At 37.1% G+C, this 12614-nt stretch overlaps 1 protein-coding gene across 19 annotated transcripts in view; it reads left to right on the plus strand.

The window, feature by feature from the left end:
• Window positions 1-12614, plus strand: part of Dlg2 (discs large MAGUK scaffold protein 2) — a 1644347-nt gene that overhangs the window by 1189686 nt on the left and 442047 nt on the right. For all 19 annotated transcript variants that reach the window (XM_057756268.1, XM_057756265.1, XM_057756266.1 and 16 more), the window contains one exon: window positions 1990-2159. In XM_057756268.1, coding sequence (XP_057612251.1) covers window positions 1990-2159 — 170 coding nt within the window. The remainder of the gene's footprint in view (window positions 1-1989; window positions 2160-12614) is intronic.

A 12614-nucleotide genomic window follows, 5' to 3' on the forward strand; every position in this document is an offset into this window, starting at 1 on the left:
GTGATGATAGATAGGTAAATAAATAGATAGAAGATAGATAGATAGATAGATAGATAGATAGATAGATAGATAGATAGATAGATAGATAGATGATAGATGATAGATAGATAGATGATCAATATAGATAAATAGGTAGATGATAGATGATAGATAGATGAATAGATAGATAAAGATAGATGATAGATGATAGATAGATAAATAGATAGATAAATAGATAGATAGATTATAGATAGATGATCGATATAGATAAATAGGTAGATGATAGATTGACAGATAGATGATCGATATAGATAATTAGGTAGATGATAGATAAATAGATGATAGATAGATAGATAGATAGATAGATAGATAGATAGATAGATAGATAGATGATTGATATAAATAGGTAGATGATTGATAGATAAATAGGCAGATAGATAGGATACATAGGTACATAAGACACATAGACTTTAGAACATATCTAGTCTCTGCCTAGTCTTTCCAGTAGAAGGGTTTAACTACTTATTACATATTATACTAATTTCCACAATGGACATCAGTCTTATTCTACAAAGCTATAAAACAAATACATTATTAGGAATATTATACATCAATACATACTACACTGTAAATATATTTATTAGGAGTTTATTATATGCTAGGATTTACAGAAAGGATTATTATATATTGTCTAGTTTATTGCTTCCTAAAACATTTACAGGAGATGTTACTATTTTAGAAGTAAATAATGTGGAGGTTTAGAGAGATTGAGAAAATTGCCTATACATACAAAAGCAGAAGATGAGAATCTAACAACTGAATTGGTCTTTTCATATTCAACAAATATTTGCCCAATAATATATCTCTTAGACAAAACCAGACATTGGATGGGGGAAGAAGGGAATGAGAAAGGGACCAACCACATTCACTTTTCTGAGGTCACTTTGAAAAGGGCTCCGAAGGTAACACAAAGACCCAAGAATGTTAGTCTGGAGGTTTTGGAAGTCATCCAGAAAAGATGTGGCGCGTACTTCAACCAGATGGTAGCAGGGAATATGAGCAAACCTGGATTACCACTGGATTTGCTCTGTAAATGTATCTGAAGGTATAGTAATGGGGGGAAGAAGGGGTCAGGTAAGAACAGTTACTCACTTTTGACTTGGATCAACAAAACAGCCTGAGATGGGGAACCTTAAGATGACTGGGCAGTGAGGAAATCTTTCTAGCCAGAAACCCATGCTGTTAGACAATATTCAAGTTATCACTAATCACTATCATAAAAATAAACTAACTGGAAAGGAAGTCAAATCATGCCTTCCTGTGTGAGGACAGAAACAATTAAAGCATTACATAATTCTTAGTTTTTTAAGGAAACATCTTAGACAGGATTATCTGAGGATCTCGTCAAGCTTCATTAAGCCTAAGCTTCAATATTTATAATATTGCGAGATGAATTCCTGGGGAAAGATATTTAAAGATAATTCAACAAGCTAAACACATTGAGATGGCTGTTTTATATGTTTTTTCCTTCCTACATAGTTATATTTTTGAGAGTTTCTACAATCATTGCATAACACTTTTATATCTAGTGAGTTAAGAATTTTACAAAGTTAAATGATAAAATCACATCTGTTGTGTCTATATAATATGCCACAGTAACTTCTAAGAAGTCTTTAGACCATAACTTTCAGTCTCACCAATTAAGACAGGAAAAGTTATGTCATTGACAGATTTCCTTCTAACTATGCCATATGCCTCTCAGTTCAAGTCACACCACTGTAGTCAAGTCTAAGAGGGAAACTGGCTAGCCTTGTGATCCTTGTCTGGAAGGCTACACTGACAAGGAGCTTGATCTTGACTTGATTTCATGTACTGTAGGTAAGAAACCTTACAAATTGGAACATTTTCAAATCTCTCACACTCTTGCCCCCTTGTTAAGGTTAGATAGTGATGGTGAATTCACTCCAGGTCCCCAGCTCCCGCTCAACCTTGCCTCTTCCTCCCTTGCAGGGTCAATGATTGTATCTTGCGGGTGAATGAGGTTGACGTGTCAGAGGTTTCCCACAGTAAAGCAGTGGAGGCCCTCAAAGAAGCGGGCTCGATTGTGCGGCTGTACGTGCGGAGAAGGCGACCCATTTTGGAGACTGTCGTGGAAATCAAGCTTTTCAAGGGCCCAAAAGGTAATAAAACTGTAAAAGACTCATACTGAGGCACGAATGTCAAAGCTGTTTGTCTAAAATTTACTCCATAACCTACCTATTTACTCCATGACCTTTAAGGCTCTGACCTGCATTGCTTACCCAGCAGACTTGACACTCCGTGATAGTGGTTTTTACAGATGGTTGAAGATACCAGAACTCTACACACAAACTCATGTAAGAAGAGCATTTATTTATGTAGGGAATACCATAACTAATAATAACCACCACCACTTAATATTTTCTATGAACTTTTAACTGACAGGCTTGTTATAACTTGGCCAGCATATTAATATTTTCTAGTATTTCAGATGTACCTGGCAGATTTTTTCACATAACCAGATATTAATATAAGTAACAGATAATCTTTACTGGGACTGGAGAGATTGCTCAATAGTTCAGTTCAGAGCTTGGTGAGTTCAGTTCCCAGTACCCTTATCAGATGGCTCGCAACCATGGATTTCTCTGGCTCCAAGGGTTCTCACACACTCTTCTGGCCTCCGTGCACACCTGCACACATATGCCATTCACTCACACAGACACATACATATAAAAAAACCTAAATCTTAAAACAACCTTCTTTACTGAGACTAAATTATATTTCATAATGCAATTTCTTTTGATTTTGTATTAGGTATTGTAGCCAATATGTGTTGTATTGCTCTTAGGTTGGAACAAAAAAAGTTAAGCTTGTTTATTTTTAATGTTTATAGATGTCTAGGTATTCTTGTGCTTGCACCAAGAAGCTGGTAAGCATTGAGATTGAATGGTTATATGAATTTCATTTAGAACACTGACATTAACACTACTTGAATAGTATTTCAGATGGTTCAGAAAATTTTAATAATGATCTTAACACAATTAAAATAATATTTTAGATTATCACCGGGTAGTCATTAGACTCTTAATAAAGTATTTAATATCTAATGCTAAATATGTGATTGAAAAAATAAGCATGTGATCTTCTCTGGGGAACAGTATTAAGTGGTATTTGCTGTCTTGGACACAAGAACCAGGCAAACTCATCAAGAGCTTAGTTCAGTCATTTACTGGTGTGATTACCTTCATTAAATCTATGTCATTCGCCTTTAATCCCAGCACTTGGGAGGCAGAGGCAGGTGGATCTCTGTGAGTTCGAGACCAGCCTGGTCTACAAGAGCTAGTTCCAGAACAGGCTCCAAAACCACAGAGAAACCATGTCTCGAAAAACTTAAAAAAAAAAAAAATCTATGTCATTAATGAAAGGAAACATTTTCTAAAGAACTTGCACATAGTAAGAAGAAGCATAGACCAAAGACCAGAGCGTGTAGGTTGAAGCCCTCTCTGCCTTCACAAGTTGTTTGACTTGGGATAGAAAGGTTTCAATCCCTTGGCCTTGATTTTCTACAGAATACAGTTGAAAGCAAGACTTGTTCTTGGAGAAGTTGCGATAATTTATTGAGATAGTTCACATATTTAGAATAAATCCCGGTGCAAACATAGGAAATATTAGCTAGGCATGCAGATTATTTGAAGTATTTTTTTTTTTTTACTAAATATGGTAGCAGGATTTTGGCAATGTAATGAAAATAACTTAGACGCTTCTCATGACTTAAGTGCAGGTGAGTTAGAACTCAAGTATGAATAGAGGTCTACCCTATCCATTTACTAAAACCACAGTAGAACTTTGCCTTTTAAAGCCAAACAAATGGAACATTGATTTAATTCTATTAAAAAATATATATTGTCTATATAAATAATATGTGTCTATTTATACAAGTCAGCTAAAAGCAATTATTCACCGGTTTCCTAAGCAGAGGCTAATTTAAGCCCTCAGGAAAATATTGCCATTCTTTTCCTGGATTCCTGCTCTGAGTCAGTAGATGACCTCCAGCTGCTCAGCAAAACACTTAACGGCTGCAGGGAGCCGCTGCCCCGATCGCCTTCATTTTCCTAGGAACACGTCTGTTGGATCTTTATTCTGACATTGGACCCCCTCCAGCTCTTTTACTTCATGCTGAACCATTTTCTTCTCTGAGTCTGTCACGGGACACAAAAGCCTTGTGACCCGGAGGAGGGAAGCAAGCGGTGAAGGCTAATTAACCTGGTAGGCGGGAAGTAGCCCAAGGAACATGCGCAGTATATGGAGATGGTCTCCTGTGCCAAGGAAATCCTGGGAACCACTTCCTGTCCAGAAAGCTGGCTGTATGGAGCCGACTGGGGAGTGGGCTGAGTCAGTGGTACTTTTTGTACTGGGATCTTTCTGTACAGGTCTGATAGGGATTTGTGCCTTGTCAACACCTGTTGATTAACAAGGAAAGAAAGATGTTATTTGAATTCCAGATGCCTTTCCCAGTATCTGAATTTCTTGAAGTCTAGAATTAGAGTAACAGATAATTCGACCCTATACCGAATCTGTAGAGATGCTGCCTTCTTCACTTTAGTTCAGTATGGTGCAAGTCTTCATTTTAGAATGCCAGCCTTTCTAAAAGACGTTTCCATCATGGCTAATTTGTATCATGAAAACTCGAATGTAACATTAAGGATAAAGATAATTCAGTCTCTTTCCTCAAAAGTTCTAATAGAAAAGATGACTCTAAAGTCAGCTTATTTAATGGTGTTTTCAAGGCAAAATGATATTGGTTCTGGGATAGAACTTGAGCCATGAGTTAAAATGGAGAGGTGGGTGGCTGTGTGATTTCTTAGCCAGAAGAGGCAAAACACTCCAGAAAACTGGAAACACTCCACCATTCCATGTGCATATGTTTCCCTATCTGGTTCTCTTTGTCCAGAGAGTTGTCTGACAATAAGCATCAATATCCTAGTCAGTTAGATGTATTCAACAAAGTGTATTTAACATATGGCTATCTTGCTACATAGCAACTTGGCCCTTCAGAGATTTAACAAATGCTTATTAAATATTTCCTATGATATGACAAAGAAAAACAGGGATTCACAAAGAGGTATCTATTGCTCTCAAGAAAATTATAGTCAGATAAGGAAATCATCAATATTATAAACTGGGAAAACTAAGAATGAATGTAAGATATTGAGGGAGAACGGATTAGATAATATGCCAAAGGAAACAAAAACTACCCAAAGTAACTATTAAATTTTAAGCTAAAATAGCCATATAGGAAGGTAGGAGAGCTTTTCAGGTGCAAATGGAAACATGGCAACAGAAATCTAGGAAAGATCTTCATATAGTCTAGTGGTCAAGTAGTAAGACACACAATAGTATGAGTTCATATGGCTGGGGTAAGTAGAAGCCAGATAATGCTTTGCTCTTTTAGTAATATTTAAGAGATTAAAAGTTTAGAATTATGTAAACTTGGGGAGAAATATTGTAAAAATTTTAAGCATGGGATGGATATGACAAGATCCATCTTGTTGGCTTATTTGTTTGTTTCTACTCATGGTTCCTCTGTATAACTCTGGCTGTCCTGGAACTCACTCCATAGACCAGGCTGGCCTTGAACTCAGAGATCTTCCTGCCTCTGCCTCCTGAGTGCTGGGATTAAAGACGCACGCCACCACCACCAGGCTTATTCATCACCTTTTGGAACTCATTCTTGCTGCTATAAAAAAAACAAATTGAATGAGAGCAGAGCCCAGTTAGACATGACTTGGAGGAAAAAATGGAGTTGAGTTCTGTGTTGGAAACATATTAAATATACATAATTGAATATAGCCAATTAGTTAGAACAGTGACACCATCAGACATCTATGTGGTCGAGGACTAGACAGGGAACTCCTTGCACATGGAATGCTTCCCTTTCTCTGGGATGTTTTGCCTCTTCTGGCAAAGATGATTCACACAGCAACCTCTCCCATTTGTAAACTATTCGTGGGTTGTTCTGCAGATTAGGAACCTTCTGGGAGCCCACTGTGCATTTCTAATGAAATGTAAAAATGCCTTCGTCAACATGAAAAATTCCTCTTATCTTATGGTTGGAGGTTTAGTTGTTGAAGGCATCTGGGGTATCTGGTGTCAGTAGTGGGTAAGCTTCTGTAGAAAGTAATGAGTAAGCAGATCTATTTAGGTTTGCCAAGAAATCAAAAATTAAAGACAGAAAATCTGAGTGTGTAGGGGGTGTTCCAAGGAAAGATTAATAATGAAAGCCCTCTAGTGGCTTTCCTAGGAATTCCTTTGTATAAATAAACCAAAGAAGTCTGTCATTAAATGCACATCAAGATCATTGGTCAGTGTGGCCCAGTCTAAACAGTGTTTAAGCTTTATAAGAAGTTATGCTCCTCATTTGGTTATGGCAGGTTAAATAAGACCATTTTCATGTATAGGCAAACCCCATTTCCTTCCTTACCCCTTAGATTTGTCTTCTTTGCTCTCATCGACAGTTTTGTTTCTACTTTCGTGTGTGTGTGTGTGTGTGTGTGTGTGTGTGTGACTTTATGTGTCTACATAAAGCCTAGGACAAAAAAATGAAAGAAAACAGGATGCTTGGCTATTTCCAGTTCTACTCGTGTTTCTGCAAATGACATGACTTTGCTCCTATGTATAATTTTCTTTATCCATTTGTCTCTTGGTAAACCCATATGTAGAGTCCCTAACTTGTTACTTTGAACAGTGCTTCATTATGTGATGATGTATGTGCAAGTATCTCTGATGTGTTGAGTTGGAATCCTTTGACCAAACATCATGAGCTTTGGAACTGGATCACATGATAGGTCTGTTTTTTATTGTTGTTGTTATTTTTGAGGAACCTGATGGTTTTTACTAATTACTCTTGTGAAAGAATCCCTTAAGGCCTAGTCAGAAAAATTGAATATGTCAACGTTGGAATTTTCTTGATATACCTCTTTTATGATATGGATTTATTTTAGACAATTATTAACAAAAACTTAATAATTTAAGTATAAGCACATCTATCTATTAATGAATATCCATATTTTTCTACCTTTACTTATTTAAGTGTGCGTATAAGTGTGTGCATGGTGGGTGTATGTGTTCCATGCATGTCTCTGTGTATGCTGTGTGTAAGTGTGCACGTGATGGTGTATGTGTTCAGGACATATCTATGTGCATGGTATGTGTAAGTGTGCACATGGTGGGTGTATATGTTCTATGCATGTCTCTATGTGTGTGGTGTGTATAAGTATGTGCATGATGGGTGTGTGTGTTCCATGCATGTCTCTTTGTGTATGCAGTGTATAAGTGTGTGTATGATGGGTGTATGTGTTCAGGGCATGTCTCTATGTGTATGGTATGTATAAGTGTACACATGATGGGTGTGTGTGTTCAGGGTATGTCTCTATGTGTATGGTGTGTGTAAGTGTGTACATGGTAGGTGTATGTGTTCAGGGCATGTCTCTATGTGTATGGTATGTATAAGTGTATACATGATGGGTGTGTGTGTTCAGGGCATGTCCCTATGTGTATGGTGTGTGTAAATATACAAATGATGGGTGTGTGTGTTCAGGACATGTCTCTATGTGCATGTGAAGACTAGAGGTTGATATAAGTGTCTTCCTCATCTCCTCTCCACCTTATGCTTTGAGACAGGGTCTCTCACTAAGCATGGAGATCACCAGTTTGGCTAGGCTGCACAGCAAATGAACTTTAAGATTCCTTCTGTTTCTGACCTTCAATCTTCTGTGCTGGGGCTACAGCTACACACACACAGGCTTGTTTGTGAGCGTGGGTTCTAGGGTTCCAGACTCAGGTCCTTCTGCCCACAAACCAGGTACTTTCCCGACTCAGCTGTGTTCCCAATCCTAGAAACGATTTTAAACATAACCTATTTTTATTTCTTTACAAATGCCACCTTTTTCTACAGTTACTGAGTTGCGTGTGAGTGCAAACTGAAAATGCTCTGACATTTGGAGACTTGTACAAGAAATAATTATAGCTACATAAGTCTCACATGTTGCCTGATAGTGCACTGCATCCAAAACCAACTTCTTCCTTTAAGAGAGTTTTTCTTTAGCAAAAAAATTTCATAGTGTTCTGTCTTGACAGATTTGTCATGCAGCATGGTTAAATATCACCAGGGTATGCCAATCTAGAGTGTATACCAGGTTCTGCACATGCTGGGCATCTGACTGAAATGCCTTTTGCCAGTTTTTCCATTTTTCAGAACAACTAATCTGGTCTGACTCTGCTCTCTGCCCCTGTTATCTTTCTCTTTGAAATCAATGTGGCCAAAATGACCTATCCCAGCATGGAAATTTTTGAAATTGTTCACTTTTTGAATTTGATTATCTTTATAACTTGATTTTTTTTAGAGTAGAGGCCAAGAGTTTTCTGTCTTCAGCACATAGTACATGCACCACAAATGAAGATTTTAATTGAAAATTAGTGTCCTTAATCCTAGCCCAGAGACTGCAGGTATTACAATTCCTTTCCTTCTCTCTCCCTGTTGCTCCACTGGCAATACTGCATAACAGGATGACCTGATTGTTAACCTAATTTGAGTGTTGAGGCTGGAAAGGTTTGGAGTGGTCCATAACTCAGTTGCTTATGGCCAGTTCACCACATCACCAGAAGAAACCAAGCACAAAGGTTGTCTGCTGATTTGGTTGCTTGAAGCTGCCATTTATGGCAAGGAATGATACCATACATTCTTTCCATTTCTTGTCGTGGGGTAAACGAAAAGGTACATTTATGTGCAAATGTATCTCAGCCCCATTTACTTTCTCAAGATTGTGTTCTGGGCTCTGAGATCTCAGTGGTAGGTGGACATGTTTTTCTGTGAAGGACTGTTCTGAACAATGGTTTGACTATTAGTGAGCACAAATGGCAATTTTAGCTTTGGCATGAGGTCTCGAATCACTGTATTTTTCCTTTAGTGCTATTCCTTTGAATGTCTTTGAATTAAAATTATTCCCTTGATAATAAGAGGATCTGCTTAAGTGCATATAAAATGAAAAGCTTTATTGGTATTAAATACAGAGAATATAAAAGAAAAGGCTGAACTAGGTGTTAAGCCAGGGAAACATTATTCTCAGGAATAAATACGGCTAAATTGCCACTTCCCACCATCGAAAAGCATTTTTTTCTAGCTAAGGAGCTGATAACACGTGATGAGTTCACCCTGTTTACTGACTTCATTGGATTTCTCCTGTAAGTGCACTGTTAATTTCTGATAACTTTCAGATCTAAGATATGTGCTTGTATACTAAGTACTTTCTCTAAGTTAATATTCGATATCAGATCATGAAAAGATATGTAAACAAGTTCTCTCCTGGGGACTCAGCACAAACGATTTTCGCATGAAACTAAACTATAAATATTGCTCTGTAATCCCCACTGTTCTGTTCATTTTACCATTATGAGAGAGCAAGCCATTCGATTGAATTCGCTAATTTCATTCAGAAATTAAAGGCTGATGTCACGCCTCCCACTTTGCCTGTGGAGATAATCCCATCATCCTTTCCCTCCGATCACTTATGTGCTATTTAAAGCTAAGCCCATATGATCAAAGGGTAGCTATTTAACATAGAAATGCAAAGGTTGAAAATACACTGCTCAAGACTGAGGTGGGAGTTTTTTTAGCCTAAAATTTTAAGGTTCGCACAGCGAATTTTTAAATGACTGTGAATATTTTTTATTGATTTTTATTGAGTTCTACATTTTTCTCTGCTCCCCTCCCTGCCTGTGAATATTGACAAAGTCAAATGTATTCCTTATCACATGTTTAATGTTTTAAAAGAAAGGATGTTGCCATGGGAATCCCTACAACAATAAATCTCTTCTGTCTTAGGTCATTGTCGCTAATATGCTTTGTTGCCAATCTTAGATTGAGAGACCTTACAGTGTAAATCCCTGTATTACATAACTATCAAATGGACATTTCAGAACATCTGTGCCTATGTATCGACGCCCAGTAAAAATAGATGTTCTTCATGTAAAACTCATATACAGAAAATAATCAGACATTCTCTCAATAAATATTTTATTTCAAAACCACCTGCTACATCTAATAGCTCAGCTCTAAATGCTAAATCAAATTCAAATGTAGGCATCCTTTATGAAGCTAATTGTGTTGTGGCTAGATACCTTGAGAATAGGATATATGTAATGAGATTGTTCTTAGCCCTGGGAGGAAAATGAACATAAAGTTTTTAAGCTTAGCAGATGCTACAGGTTGTCTAACTTAGGAGACGTCAAAAAAAAAAAAAGTCCAAGGAAAGGCAAAGATTTGCACAGTAAAAGGTGGATTTAGGCAAGGGGTGAACTTAATCAGTACTAACTGAAAAGGGAAGCTATTAAAAATACTGGGGAACACTAGGCAGGGTGGTTAGAAGGTTGAGGCAGAAGGATCGCAAACTCTAGACCAGCCTAATCTATGTTATGTATAGACTTTTTTTTTTTTCCAAATTAAGCTAAACTAAACCAGGAAGAAAGAAGAAAGAAAGAGAAAATTCAAAGTGGCACTGGAATCTAGAGACATTTTTCTGGATGAACCATGGAAGTGTGTGTGTGTGTGTGTGTGTGTGTGTGTGTGTGTGTGTGTGTGTGTTTGTCAAGTACAGAGTCTTGATCTTATGAAGATAAAAGCTCAGTAGTTGCTTCTCGGTGACCTATATGGTTCTTTGAATTTTCATGAGTAGCTTTATCAAACAAGAAAATTTAACATTTGTATTTCCATTCAATAAACAGAATGTGGCATTAAAGGTGGTTCTTTGGTTGGTTGGTTGGTTGGTTGGTTTGTTTTTGTTTTGTTTTATTTTGTTTTTTGTTTTGTTTTTGTTTTTTTTTTGTGTGTGTGTGTGTTTGGTTTTTGGTTTTTCAAGACACGGTTTATCTGTGCAGCTTTGGTGCCTATCCTGGAACTAGCCCTTGTAGACCAGTTTACCCTCAAACTCACAGAGATCCGCCTGCCTCTGCCTCCTGAGTGCTGCGATTAAAGGTGTGTGCCACCACTGGCTGTTGGTATTAAAGGTTTTAAAGAAATACTTCTGAAGTACAGGAGTTCTCAGGTGTCAAATATTCTAATCCATCCAAATATACACATTCACTAAAATATTTGAGATTTAATTGAGCATATTCTGAAGAAAGACTAAAAGCCTTTGAAACATACACGGTATGCCCCCAGGAGGGCCGGAACTCATACTAGAATACAGAAAATGCACACGTACATTGGCATTTACAAGGCAGCCACATGATCATGCATAGACTTTTACGAAGTAATTTTGACCAAGAGTTCAACAGCTTTATCCGGGGAAAAGTAGCAGGCAGGAGCTGTCTGGTACTGGTGGCAGCCGTTCCTTTGGGCTGTCTTCTCCCCACTCTAATAATTCAGCTGAAACCTGGGATTCCTTGAAAATTGTACAGTAACTATTTCTTGGCTCTTTGACTACAACAGACAAACTCTTCACGTGACAGACACTGGCAGGTCACTGCTGATGATACTCACCAGCCTCGTTTAGAATGATGCAGTAGATGGAATCTTGATGCGTTGTTATGTTAAGACTATTGAACTGGTTGTGTCCTATTCACTTCTTATCCAGAGATCCCCTTAAGTGCTTGTTATGAACATTTTCTCTACTATGAATGTAAAAAATAAAAAGTATATTCAAGAGACTACATCAGAAAAAAAATGTCTTTGCAACAAAAACATTCAGAAAGTTTGGCAAGGAATGAATTGATATTTGTAAATCAATAGCACATAAATATATACAAGTGTATACACACAGTAAAAAAATTGAAAGGATAGAATAGGAGAAAACATCTCTTTTATAATGTCAACAGAAAAAGGATAATCCCTTAAAAATATTGTTGGAAAACTTGAGATATCTACGAGAAAACAGCATTCATATGATGTTAAGTATTAAACAAAATATGAGAGGTGAGAGCAACATTGTAAAATACCAGTTTCATGAGTCAGGTTAGTTACCAAAAGACCAGTTGTGTTAAAGGCTGAGGAAATGGCTTGAGCAATAAAGTGCTTGCCAGTCAAACAGAGGAATTAATTTTGGATCCCTGGAACCCACATGATAAGCTGGATATAATGACATGTATCTGTGATCGTAGTACTGGGGACATAGAATTAGGATGATTTCCAGTGTCTCCTAGCCAGCTACTCTTGATGAGTGAGTGAGTTCCAAGTTCTGAAAGAAACCCTACATCAAAAGAAATAACAACAATATGGAGAGGAATAGAAGAAGGCACTTGACATGGCCCTCTGACCTCCACTCATGTGAGCTCATGTCTGTAGAATCAGAGGCACATGCATAACAGAGAGAAAAGGGAGTGAGGAGGGAGAACTACTTCAAGGTGGAACTCTTGGGATTTTATTTTAAGAGATTATAATTTGTGACTTGAAACAGATCATCAAAAATCTTGCTTTTAGCTTTTTATACTAAAAATTTCTGCAAAAAATAAAAATTTAAATCATAAAAACATTGATTCTAAAAGTAATATAGAAAATTTAATATACAAATACAGGATGAAAATTTCTAAAATGAGAGATTCTAACACCTAACACATTTTTATAT

The sequence above is a fragment of the Chionomys nivalis genome, chromosome 23 (assembly GCF_950005125.1).
Source record: "Chionomys nivalis chromosome 23, mChiNiv1.1, whole genome shotgun sequence".
Lineage (NCBI taxonomy): Eukaryota > Metazoa > Chordata > Mammalia > Rodentia > Cricetidae > Chionomys > Chionomys nivalis.